General features: G+C 45.5%; 1 protein-coding gene across 6 annotated transcripts in view; it reads left to right on the top strand.

Annotated features, from left to right (window-relative positions):
- Positions 1-13,590, top strand: part of TAF1 (TATA-box binding protein associated factor 1) — a 54,496-nt gene that overhangs the window by 3,674 nt on the left and 37,232 nt on the right. For 5 of the 6 annotated variants that reach the window (XM_083422388.1, XM_083422386.1, XM_083422389.1 and 2 more), the window contains exons 3-7: positions 7,155-7,256; positions 7,715-7,887; positions 9,386-9,613; positions 11,691-11,882; positions 11,991-12,183. In XM_083422388.1, coding sequence (XP_083278514.1) covers positions 7,155-7,256; positions 7,715-7,887; positions 9,386-9,613; positions 11,691-11,882; positions 11,991-12,183 — 888 coding nt within the window. Of the gene's footprint in view, positions 1-2,809; positions 2,924-7,154; positions 7,257-7,714; positions 7,888-9,385; positions 9,614-11,690; positions 11,883-11,990; positions 12,184-13,590 lie in introns of all 6 variants that reach the window. The other variant, XM_083422384.1, reaches the window with a different exon arrangement.

Genomic DNA, 13,590 nt, shown 5'->3' with positions numbered 1-13,590 from the left:
ATACTGAGCTTTGTGTTGTATGTATGCTGTGAGTTGTACTTGCTTTGCATTTGAAGCCTGCACCTTCTACCAGGGATCTAGTGGAAGCCTGTACTTTATGTATACAGTGAAACTATCTTAATGCTTTCACCTGGCTAAAAGATTGGTGCATGTTGCAGGATTCGGACCTCCTGGACCTGGAAGGTTTTGACAACCGTTGGGGATGACACGCCTACCTAATATATGGAAAAGCAAAAATTCATAAAAACTTTACCAACCATATAATAAGAAAGTCACTCTTTGCTGTATGGGGAAAATATAAAGACCTGATGGAGCCTAAAGTCCCGTGGTGGACTTCTCCAGTAGAAGCCATAGCAGTAAAACGGAAAAATACTCAGGAAAGCTGGCCAACATATAAAATACTTCTAAAAAATGAAGATAACCAAATAAAATTAAAAAACTTTGAGGAAATAAGAGACCACATTTCAGACTGGTTCCAATACCATCAGTTACAGTGGTGCCTCGCAAGACGAAAAGAATCCGTTCCGCGAGTCTTTTCGTCTTGTGGTCTTTTCGTCTTGCAAAGCAAGCCCATTAGCGGATTAGCGCTATTAGCGCTATTGGCAGTTTAAGGGCTATTAACGCCTATTAAAGGCTTAAGGGATTAGCGGTTTAGCTGCTAAAAGGCTTTTAGCAGCTTAGCGCTACAGAAAAAGGGGTTTTGGAGCGGAAAAAAACCTCATTTTTTTTTGTCAATTTTCGTCTTGTGAAGCAAGCCCATAGGGAAATTCGTCTTGCGAAGCGCCTCTGCAAACGGAAAACCCTTTCGTCTTGCGGGTTTTCCGTCTTGCGAGGCATTCGTCTTGTGGGGCACCACTGTATTTGAAAAATTTTAATCTGACAAACAAAAGGGGTTCTCAACAGAAATTTCCCGATTCGAATCTGATCTTGTAAATTCTAAAAGAAAAACTTTTTCCAAAACTTACCGACTCCTCCTTGACTGGACAGTCAAGGAGGAGGAGGTAACAGTGGCAATGGTGAGGTGGTCCCAGGATTTTGGCCACTCAATAACCATGGCCCAATGGGAAAATTTATGGAAGATCAATTGGAAATTCACAAATTGTTACACGATTAGGGAGAACTTTAAAAAAATGCAACATCGATGGTATCTAACACCATGGAAGCTTTCAAAAATGTATAAAAATGTATCAAGTAATTGTTGGAGATGCTGAGACTCAGGAACATTCTTCCATATGTGGTGGATATGTAGGAAAATACAGGTATTCTGGGAGAGTATACATGCAGAACTGCAAAAAATGCTAAAGATCTCTTTCAATAAAAAACCAGAGGCCTACCTCCTGGGAATAACAGATTTGGATATTCCACAAAAGAGGAAGGGTATCTTTTTATATGCCACGGCGGCAGCAAGAGTTTTGATCGCAGCAAAATGGAAGGGTAATGAAATCCCCTCTATTCAAGATTGGATCCAAAAGCTTACAGAATATGCTGAATTAGATGGTTTATCAGAAAAAATAAAGAATAAATCAAAACAGGAATTTGTTTCTAAATGGGAGGTTTTCAAAGAATATCTGAAAAATAAATATAGTAGTTTAAATTCTGTTGCAGCATTCGAGGAACTTCAGTAAAACAGTGGTGCCTCGCAAGACGAAAAGAATCCGTTCCATGAGTCTCTTCGTCTAGTGGTTTTTTCGTCTTGCGAAGCAACCCCATTAGTGGATTAGCGCTATTAGCGGTTTAGTGGCTATTAGCGGCTATTAAAGGCTTAAGGGATTAGCGGATTAGCTGCTAAAAGGCTATTAGCAGCTTAGTGCCTTAGAAAAAGGGGGTGGGGAGTGGGAAAAAATTGCAGGAACTCGCAAGACATTTTCGTCTTGCGAAGCAAGCCCATAGGAAATTCGTTCTGCGAAGCACCTCCAAAACGGAAAACCCTTTCGTCTAGCGGGTTTTCCGTCTTGCGAGGCATTCGTCTTGTGGGGCACCACTGTAGTTGTAAGGTAGATTTAAGAAATTAGATTTAATGAGAATAAGTTTAATTATAAAAAAAAAAAATGTGTATTGGCAATAAGTAATATGAATTTGAAGTATGGAATAGTCAGGAGGTTGGGTCTTTAGTGTTAAGACCAATAGATGTTTTATTGTTTGCTAAGAATATTATGTGTCTATGGTTATTTTTGTAATTTGTGTATAATTTGGTATTTGTGTTTTTTGTTTGTTTGTTTTTCTTGTTGTATAAATAAAAAACTTTAAATAATAATAATAAAAAAGAAACTATCTTAATGCTTTGGACCTGTCAGTAAGTACTGAACTGACTGAAAAGTTGGAGTCTGACTGAATTTCTTCCAGCACAAACTGCACTGCCATGAACCTACATGCTTGGGGAGCTGCACATGCTTGGCACAAGCCCTATGCCAACAGCTTCTATGTGATTTGTTATCTGCACCTGGTTTGTTCATATTCTGTGAATTAAATATTGTATTCCTCCCTCCCTCCCTCCCTCCCACCCATTCCTTGCCTTGGTGTTTCCCTTACAGTCATGGGAAAAAGAAAGCGCGCCCTCTTTGAATTCTGTGGTTTTACATCTGAAGACATAATAACAATCATCTGTTCCTTAGCAGGACATATTACAGTTTTGCTTTTATCATCATGTCTAGTTGCTGGTGGGAATGAGGCTTAGGATACTCCTGCGAAAGCCATACTCCTTTTTCCCACGTCCTTCATGAATGTGGGTGCAGAAGCTGTGATAGGAAAAAGGTGTTGCCTGCTGGATCTGTAATTTTGCTGTGTTTTCCGTTTCTCCCTCCACCACTAGGCTGGGTTAAGAGTAATGACAATGCTGTTGATTATTCTGACATTACTGAGCTGGTTGAAGATGATGTCCACAGTGGGCAGGCGGTATGTAGCCCTCAGCTAGTTGTGAGGGCAGGTAAGCGGTGGCAGATGGTTTCCTCTGTCGCCTTTGGCATAACTGATCTTTTTCTAATCAAGCTGGTTCCTGCTGCCCTGATGTCCGTGTTGGTTCTCTCTTGCTCTTCTTCTTTAGAGTCCTATACTTTTAATAATTGCAACCCTGGTTTCTTCTCCTGGTAAACATTTTATCAACGGAGTCAGTCTTGCACAGTAAGCTTTTCCATTGCTCCGCCCACCTTGGCCCCTGTTACAGGAGCTGATGGTAATGAAGATTGCATTAATTGGATGTTTTAGCCCTAGGCCTTTCCATTCCCATAGCAGGTGTCTCAGCTGTGGGGAATAGGGGAAAGGTTTTTTAAAAAGAGAAAGTGGGTAGTTCCCTTGGATTCTTTCACATTTTTCTGTCTGAAGTCATCACTTGCAAATATGTCTCAGGCTTGGCTAGCCAAAGGACAACCTTCTTTCACACGGCCAGGCCATGGAAGATGAGGCAATCAGTGGCTACTTACCATGACTGAATTGATTTTAGAATGTATTTCAATTAATTGACTGTGATTTTATGTAACCTGTGCTATTTTTACAGTTGTTAGCCGCTCTGAGCCCAGCTTTGGCTGGGGAGGGTGGGATATAAATAAATTATTATTATTATTATTATTATTATTATTGTTATTGTTATTGTTATTATTATTATTAATCTCCAACAATGCTTTACGTTGGGCCAGGCGCCTGGCCCACCTAACTCGGTATTATCTTCCCTGGCTGGCAGCCGCTCTCTGGGGTTTCAGCCAAGGAGTCTCTACCAAATACCCCTGGAGATGCCAGGAACTGAACCAGGGAGCTTCTGCATGCAAGGCAGATGATCTACCACTGATCTATTACCCTTCGTTTGGGGGCCCTCGAGGGTTGCATTGGGCTGCTGTAATCCAAATGAATTCTGACTGGTCTGTGTTGTGCCATTTATTTATTCAGTGGATTTCTTTGCACTGTATCCCAGCCTTATATTGGAGGTTCAGGCTGAGTTGTGATGTTGGTTGTGCTTATGCACATTCCCAACCTGCTGCCCTTTGATTTGATCTTTGGTGCTGGCATAGATGTGATCATGCTCCCCCCACCCCCCCTGGAAGTGCCATGGTCTGATCACTATGCTCTGAAAGCCAAGATTGATTTCTTGCTCCTCCCCTGCTTGGGTGGCGAGCCTATTTGGGCTCGCCCGCGAAGGCTGATGGATCCTGATAGATTCATAGATTCATAGAATCATAGAGTTGGAAGAGACCACAAGGGCCATCGAGTCCAACCCCCTGCCAAGCAGGAAACACCATCAGAGCACTCCTGACATATGGTTGTCAAGCCTCTGCTTAAAGACCTCCAAAGAAGGAGACTCCACCACACTCCTTGGCAGCAAATTCCACTGTCAAACGGCTCTTACTGTCAGGAAGTTCTTCCTAATGTTTAGGTGGAATCTTCTTTCTTGTAGTTTGGATCCATTGCTCCGTGTCCGTTTCTCTGGAGCAGCAGAAAACATCCTCTATGTGACATCCTTTTATATATTTTTCCATCAGGCCTTGCAGGGCCCTGCTCCTCCTAGCGACTCATTAGATGACCTTGTCGAGGACTGGAATAACCGGCTCTTGGCGGCCATTGATGAGATTGCGCCTAAGCGCCCTCTGCGACCCCATCGAAACCGGGCCCCTTGGTTTACCGAGGAGCTCTGGAAAATGAAGCGGGATCTCAGACGGCTAGAGCGAGTATGGCGACGGACTTGTGACAGAGCTTCAAGAACATCTTATAGGACGCTTATGAAAGCTTATGAGATGGCTATGAAAACTGCTAAGAAATCTCACTTTGCAGCTTCCATTGCATCCGCTAGCTCTCGCCCAGCACAACTTTTTAGAATAATTAGGTCAATAACGTCCTTAGGAGGACAACCAAATTTAAGCACAAATTCGACCCACAGCTGTGAGGCATTTGCGAGCTTTTTTGCGGAGAAAGTCCTGTTGCTCTGCCATGACCTCCCTGCCAATTTAGATACAGTGACAGAACTGGAGGCCCCTCGACTGTCTTCAGGTCCAGTGTTGGACCATTTCGATCGGATACTCCCTGCTGATGTGGATAGACTCCTCCAAGCTGGTAGGCTACCACCTGCCTCCTCAATCCATGCCCGTCTTGGCTGATTAGGGTGTGTCCAGATGTCACACCGACCCTACTGGTTGAAATTATCAATTTGTCCCTTGGCACAGGGATATTCCCAGGGGAGCTGAAGGAAGCAATGGTGTGTCCGCTCTTAAAGAAAACTTCACTAGATCCTTTAGATCTATCCAATTACCGCCCAGTTTCAAATCTCCCATATCTGGGTAAGGTACTTGAGAGAGCAGTTGCAGAATAGCTTGGTAGGTTTCTGGAGGAAACATCGGCTTTATCGTCCCAATTTTAGTATATGTGCTGCCGAAGCGAGCACTGAAACATCGGCTTTAGATCCATTTCAGTCCGGATTTCGTCCTGATTTTGGGACCGAGACGGCTCTGGTTGCCCTAACAGATGATCTCCGCAGACAACTGGATCAAGGCGGGTCGGGGATGCTGATTCTCTTAGATTTGTCAGCAGCCTTTGACATGGTCGATCACGATCTTTTGGACCACCACCTCGCCGACATGGGGATGCAGGGCACAGCCCGTAAATGGCTGTGCTCTTTTATCTCTGGTCGGGGACAGAGGGTGGGAGGGAGATGTCGTTGCGCCACTTCTTGGTGTGTGGAGTGCCGCAGGGCGCAATCCTCTCCCTGATGCTTTTTAACATTCTTATGCGCCCCCTTGCCCAGATTGTCCAGAGCTTTGGGCTGGGTTGTCACCAACATGCTGATGACACTCAGCTCTATCTGCTGATGGATGGCCATACTGACTCGATCCCTGACACACTGACCAGATGTTTGGAAACTGTGGCTGGATGGTTTCGTGGGAGCTGATTGAAACTAAATCCTTCGAAGACAGAGGTCCTATGGCTGGGTCTGGATGGCATGGGGATGAGGGACCAACTCCCTTCTCTTGCAGGGGCCCAATTAGTGCCATTGCCTTCCGTTAAGACGCCTCCCTTTCCATGGAGGCGAAGGTTATAACAACAGCCAAGGCGACATTTTTCCACCTTTGCCGCATCAAGCAGGTGGTCCCTTACCTTTCGCGCCCCAACCTGGCCACAGTGATCCATGCGACGGTCACCTTCAGGCTTGACTACTGTAATTCGCTCTACGCGGAGCTGCCCTTGAAGCTGTCCCAGAAACTCCAGCGGGTGCAGAATGCTGCAGCGAGGCTCCTCACGGGGTCTCTGCCATGGGAGCATATTCACCCATGCTTTTCCAGCTGCACTGGCTCCCGGTGGAGTACAGGGTCAAATTTAAGGTGCTGCTTTTGACCTTTAAAGCCCTTCACGGCCTAGGACCCTCGTACCTATGGGACCACCTCTCCTGGTATGCCCCACGGGAGACCTTAAGGTCCATATATAGCAACACCCTAGAGGTTCCGGGCCCTAAGGAAGTTAGATTAGCCTCAATCAGAGCCAGGGTCTTCTCAACACTGGCTCCGGCCTGGTGGAACGTTCTGTCTCATGAGACCAGGGCCCTGCGGGATCTGATTTCTTTCCGCAGGGCCTGTAAGATAGAGTTATTCCACCTTGCCTTTGGCTTAGAATCAGTTTGGTTCCCTCCCCCTCTTTCTTTTTCCTTTCTCCTCCAGTGAAGAGGCTACATCCTAATGTTTTAATGTTGTATTTTAATCTTTTTAAATTGTATTTTAATCAACTTGTTTTTATTATTGGTTGTTAGCCGCTCTGAGCCCGGCCTTGGCTGGGGAGGGCGCGGTATAAATGAAAATTTATTATTATTATTATTATTATTAGGGGTCATAGGAAGCTGCCTTAGACCATAGCTCCATCTTTTTCAGTATTGTCTCCATGGACTAGCAGTGGCTCTCCAGGGTTTCAAATTAGGCCTATCGCAGCCATACCTAGTGATGCTGGGGATTGAACCTGAGATGTTCCTCATGCAAAGCAGATGGTCCTCAGCCCTTCCCCACAGGAAACCTAAAAATGACAGAAATAACTAGTTGAGTGAGGGGAAATATGTGGAAATAGAAGATGATGGAGGATGCCTGGGTCTTCTTGGAATGTTAATTCTGGTGGCTTTTAACAAGGACAACGAGCTGGAGGTGCGATGAGATGGAAGGGCTGCCCATCATTGAGTTCCCTCCTTTCTTCCTTAGGCGGTGTTTCTGTTTCTGGCTCTGAAGAAAACAGTTCCAGGCCAATGACTCCTTCGCCGCCACCACCTCCAGCGCTGGAGGAACAGGACACAACTTATTTTGGTGCGTATGCACTCATGGGATGTGACTGTGAGCCCTCTAGAGTCAGGGGTAAGCAGAAGGTATACAGGAGCAAAACAAGCACACTGTACTCCACCTGTTATTTTTCATTGTAACACCTAGCTCTCATCTCATTACGTTAAGGATTTATGGTTGCGCAATAGCTCGACAGTCACAGAATCTACTGGTAGTGGGAGAACTTGATCTGGGTCATTCAGACTTCTTGAGTGCAGGGTCAGTGTGGCTTTGGGCATGTCCAAGAGGATTCTCTGCGACTCTTCCCTTGCCCTGCCCCACACCACTTTTGTCCCGAATGCAAGCTGCAATTCTCAAGATGCCGGGTTCCATTTGAAGCGCTGCTCTTCTTTCCACTTCAGTGCCTGAATTAGCTTTCTGCCATGTTGAGGTTACGGAGCAGAGATTTTCTTTCTTTTCTCTCTGAGAGATGCTCTCTATTCCAGGGAATGAAGACAGCGAGAATGCCCTCCAGCTGTCCACCATTTCCTCTTCTGAATCTGAGCAGCAGCCCAAGGAAGACAAGTCTACATTTCCGCTTGCAGGGATAATGCAGCAAGATGCCACGGAGCAGCTGCCCAGCGCCACAGACCTGTTCCCTGAATTCCGGCCAGGCAAGGTAGGGCTTGAGGGTTGAGTCGGAGTGAAAGGCTGCACTTCGTGGTAGAAGGATGGGCGATTTCTCTCTGTACTTCTGTTTATTTCACAAATTTATATACCACTTGATTGTAAATCCAACCCCCCGCCCAAAACAGTTTGCAGAAGGAATAAAACAATAAATTATCAGTAACAATAGTTACAAACATCTATTTAAAACAAAATATAATTGCATTTAACAATAAGCTAAAAACAGATTAAAGCACATGGCAACATTCTACATATTTGGGTAGGCTTGTCTAAGCAGAAGTGTCTTTAGCAGCGAGTTCCATAGTGTAAATTCCCAAAGTGTAAAGGCAGGGCAAGTATTATACAATGCAATGGTGTCAGTTCTGCAGACTGAAGCTGTTGGGTGAACACATTTCAGGTACGGTGATCTTCCATTTTGGCCCCCGGAGCCTTGAGATGGCTCTGTGTCTCCTGCTCCTCTCCCAATCCTTCCAGGCTTCCTGTCTCAGGATGCAGTTGCCTTGCCAATTCCTAGTAAGAGTGTAAAAAGCTAGGTGCATCTCCTTTTCTTCAGGTGAGGGTTCTCTTGTGGTCCCAAATGATTAGCGTAAATTCCCAAGCTTGAGGTATGTGTAATGACTGTGGGGAGCTCAGGCTGGAGGCTAATGAAAAGCACTTTTCAGCACTAATAGCCCCCCACCTACCCCCAGGATGTGAATAAGTCCCAAGAGCAACAAGATCGCTGGTACCTCCATATACTGTGCCCTATGAGAGAAAGCTGGACATGGCTTATTGTGTTGGACTGTCTCAAAGCTTGTCATTTGGAGGTGGGGGTACAGCTGGGGAGGAAAAGGATAGCCCTTCCCTCCTCGGCAGCATACACCTCCGCAGCCCACCCCACCCAGCCACATTTAGGGTCGGGAAAGGCCTCCAGGTGACTCCAGATTTGAAGCTTAAATGTGGTGCTTCCCCCTCCCAAACTGAAAGTGCGGCTCTAGTGCAAATGGGCTTCAGAAAAGCCTCCTGTTCACTCTGGGAGGAGCCTTTTAGGCAAGCCTGATTGTTGCAGGGGCAGATGCTACATTGATGGAATGGATATGGGTGCCCATGAGTGTAAGGGAGGCAATGAGAGTGAGTGAGTGAATGAATTTGTGTGCTGTATGTGTGTCATGCTTGAGCAAGCGTGGGGTGGCCCCACCCTCCACCAGCTCTGGCCCAGCTCTCTTGGGCTATGTCTGTTTACGTTTTGGACTCTTCCTCCACTGGCATGTGACCCACCAAAGGTTAGCCATGTGGGAATGTGGCCCCCAGGTTGCAGAAGTTCCCCCACCCCTTCTGCAGGTCTTGCAAGCCCACCTGGAGAGGACTGCCTCCACAGCTAGCTAGAGTGACAGAGAGATGCGGCCTGATGGCAAACTTAATGTTTCTGTGCTTGACATGCCCTGAGTGATCAGAGAGACCAGCCACTTATGCCTCCCAACCTTCACTCACTTCTTTGTCCTTCCCTGTAGGCGCTGCGATTTCTGCGCCTCTTTGACCCTGGCAAAAATGCCCCATCTGTCTGGAGCACAGCCCGTGGGAAGCTCAAGAAGAAGAAGAAGAAGCACCAGAAATCAACTGAGAAAGTACAGTTCCAGAAAGGAAAAGCTACTACTGAGGAAGGCACAGAAGGCAAATCGTCCTGGGAGTACAAGTTTGCCCCAACTCCTCCTCCGGAGCAGTGCCTTTCTGACGATGAGGTGGGTTTCTGGGAGCAGAGAGGGGGATGGAGTAGGGGATTGTTAGTGTGTTCGCTGCTTTTACTGTCTCACAGCAGAGTTACTTAGAAAGCCTTCCAGCATCTTCACAGCAGTCCAGCTCTCTATCAGTGGGTCTGTTTAGCCTGGAAAAGAGGAGACTGAGAGGAGATATGGTAGCCATCTTCAAATATCTCAAGGGCCGTTACATGGAAGAGGGAGCAAGCTTCTTTTCTGGAGGGTAGGACTCAAGGCAATGGCTTCAAGTTGTAAGAAAAGAGATCCCGACTAAACATTCAGAAAAACTTTCTGACAGTAAAAGCTATTCAGTCGTGGAACGGACTCCCACGAGAGGCGGTGGACTTTCCTTCTGTGGAGGTTTTTAAGCAGAGGTTGGGTCATGGATGCTTGAGCTGAGATTCCTGCATTGCAGGGGGTTGGACTAGATGACCCTGGGATCTCTTCCAACTCTAAGATGCTAGGATTCTCTGAAATGAAGAGAGCCTCTTTGCTCCCTGCAGCCATCTAATTAGAGAGACAGACACTCACAGACACAGGCTGGCACTGAATCTCTCCTCCCTCAGAGGTGCCCCACCTGATGCTGGGGAGGATTCTCGTTGCTAAGCAACTTGCTTCAAGGACAGACTCTGTTCCAAGCACCATTTAAAGTTTATCTTTGGAATACAGCAGCAGGGGTGGGATGTAGTTCATGCCAGACAGCCTCTTTGCTACTTCAAAAGAGAGGTTGTGGATTCCTGTCTGCCTTGCTGTAGGACATAGGTTCCCCTGCCAACAAGAGCTGAATCTCTTCCTACCAAGAAGGAAGGCTGAGAAATATTAGTCTCTGCAAGGTGAATGCCAAGTGCAAATCAGTGCTGAGGATGGTCCAAGTCCTCTGGAGATGCTCCTACCACCTCTCTTTTTTAGAAAATAATTTTTATTAAGTTTTCAGTTTTACATCTCCAAATAAACCTTTTACAAACTTTAAAATATCTAGTGACTTCCTTCTACTCTTTCCATGGTTCATTTTACACATCCCTGCATATTTTTACTATAACCATTCAAATCAGTTTTCCACTTTTACATCTATCAAAAATTATTTACTCTGTTGAATTTATCTTAGTTCTTCCAGCATTTTCAGCTTTATAGTTATTTTCCATATATTCAATAAATGATTTCCACTTTTCTTTAAATATATGTTCTTCTTGCTCTTTTATTTTATGTGTTAAATATGCAAGTTCTGCATTTTCTGACAGCTTAACTTGCCAATCCTCTTTAGTTGGGACCTCACTCACTTTGCATTTTTGGGCTAACAAAACATGGGCCGCAGCTGTTGCATACATAACCTTTTCTGACACCTAGGAACTTCAGTGGGTTATTCCTAACAAAAAGGACTCTGGTTGGTTTTTTTTTGGGGGGGGGAGTAGTTTTAAATATTTTTTTCAATTCATTATAAATCATTTCCCAATACACTTTTATCTTGTTACATGTCCACCACATGTGAAAAAAAGTTCTCTCCGCTTCTTTACACTTTCAGCACATATCTGATTCTGTTTTATAAATCATAGCCAACCTACTCAGAGTTAAGTACCATCTATGAATCATTTTCAAATAATTCTCTTTCCATGAATAACTTTCAGTAAATTTCAGGTCACTTTTCCAGAGTTTCTCTCAGAGGTTGAGATCCATATTGTGCCCTATATCTATTGCACAGTGTGTCTTTGAAGCTTTAACAAGCTCATCTTTTGTTTCCTGTTCTAGTAGAAAATTATACATTTTAGACAAAGGTCTATCCTTTTTTTGTAAGAGTTTTTTCCCCTCTTCAAATTGTGAGCTTTGGTCCAGAAATCAATTCTTTCTATCTCATTTAAACATGTTGTGTAACTGGTGTTATTGCAACCAATCTGTAACTTGGCTCCTTAAGTCTTCCATAGGTTTCAATCTGGGTTCCCTCACTGTAAAATCCAGCAGTTCCCTGTAAGCCGCCCATTGTCAGTCCATATTAACTCTCTTAATTGTAATTGCTTCAGTGAGATCCAGCTCCCCTCTCTTGACCCTCTGACTCCCTCTCCCCCTCCAGATCACCATGATGGCACCGGAGAAGCCCAAGGCCTCCCAGTCTAAGAAAAACACGAAGGTGGCAGCCCCCACGTCCGAGGTGGCTGAATGGCGCCATGGGCCTGCCAAGTTCTGGTATGACATGTTGGGCGTCCCCGAGGACGGCAGCGGCTTTGACTATGGTTTCAAGATGAAGGTGCACAAAGAGGAGGAGGTGGGTGTGAAGGAAGGGCTCTGTTTTTCCTCTCCCGAAGCAGCAGCAGCAGGAGGAGGGAAGGGGCCCAGCTACCAGCACCTTGACCATTTTCTGTTCTCCCTTCAGACTCCTAAGGCTGACAAGGACAATCTGCTGTCAGATGAGGACTTCCTCATGGTGACCCAGAAGCACTGGGAGGATGACGTGATCTGGAACGTGGATGACATCAAGGAGGATGCCAAGGCAAAGCAAGCGAGGCAGGAGGCCTGGTTGCCGTCCAGTATGAAGACAGGTGCTGCTGCCACCAGCACCCAGCAAGGTAAGGTTAGCAGGCAACTGGAGGAAGGGCCATATCTCAGTGCCAGAGCACACCTGCTTCGCACACGGAAGGTCCCTGATTCAGTTCCAGCATCTTCAGGTACGGCTGGGAAATGTGGCCTGAAATCCTGGAATGCTGTTGCCTGTTAGTGCCCACAATACTGAGAGTGATGGACCAATCTTGGTATAAGTCAGCTTCCTATAATTATGTATCTTTAAAGCTGCAGGTTGTATTAATAACAATACCATTGTCAAAACATTATTACTGGTAGTAGTTGTAGTAGTAACCCTTCTATATATACAGTATATATGTATCAAAATGATTTACAGACAGGCCAAAGAAACAGATTACACTTTTACTCCTGTGAAGCACCCTGAGATCTTATGATGAAGGGTAGTATGTAACTCAAAATAATAGAATAAAAGCAGTAAGACTCCCACCCAGGCAAATAGATTTCAAAAGCAATACGAAACAGACCTGCAACAGAGACGTTTCACCTCACTGCACAAACTTATTGAACCGAAAAGTTCCTCAATTTGTCAGTTTTTAATGTCTGATTTTATGTTTTCAATGAGTGTGTGTGTGTGTGTGTGTGTGTGTGTGTGTTTTATGTGAATGGCTTAGAGCAGGGATGTCCAACTGGTCAATGGTGATTGACAGGTCGACCCCCGGTTGATATAAGTCAATTGTGGACATCCCTGGCTTAGAGGGTTTCGTTGTTGATTATGCAGTATTTAAAGATATTGCCAAGTAAATAGACAAGAATCACACTGGCCCCTTTTTGGACCATCTGCCGCTGGACTTCGTTTGGCCTCCTCAACATCTTCTTGCATCTGTTGCCAGGACTGAACTGCAGTGGGTGCCTGCTCAGTTTGCCTCTCCCTCTGGCACACAAAGCCCAGCATGTCAGGAATGTTGGGCCTTGCTCAGCTCCTCAAACAGTAGAATCATAGAATCATAGAGCTGGAAGAGACCACAAGGGCCATCGAGTCCAAGCCTCTGCTTAAAGACCTCCAAAGAAGGAGACTCCACCACACTCCTTGGCAGCAAATTCCACTGTCGAACAGCTCTTACTGCCAGGAAGTTCTTCCTAATGTTTAGGTGGAATCTTCTTTCTTGTAGTTTGGATCCATTGCTCCATGTCCGCTTCTCTGGAGCAGCAAAAAACAACCTTTCTCCCTCTTCTATGTGACATCCTTTTATATATTTGAACATGGCTATCATATCACCCCTTAACCTCCTCTTCTCCAGGCTAAACATGCCCAGCTCCCTTAGCCGTTCCTCATAAGGCATCGTTTCCAGGTCTTTGACCATTTTGGTTGCCCACCTCTGGACACGTTCCAGTTTGTCAGTGTCCTCCTTGAACTGTGGTGCCCAGAACTGGACACAGTACTCCAGGTGAGGTCT

This window comes from Podarcis tiliguerta (assembly GCF_965153285.1).
Source record: "Podarcis tiliguerta genome assembly, chromosome: Z".
NCBI lineage: Eukaryota > Metazoa > Chordata > Lepidosauria > Squamata > Lacertidae > Podarcis > Podarcis tiliguerta.
This window is presented reverse-complemented; position numbering and strand designations above follow the sequence as displayed.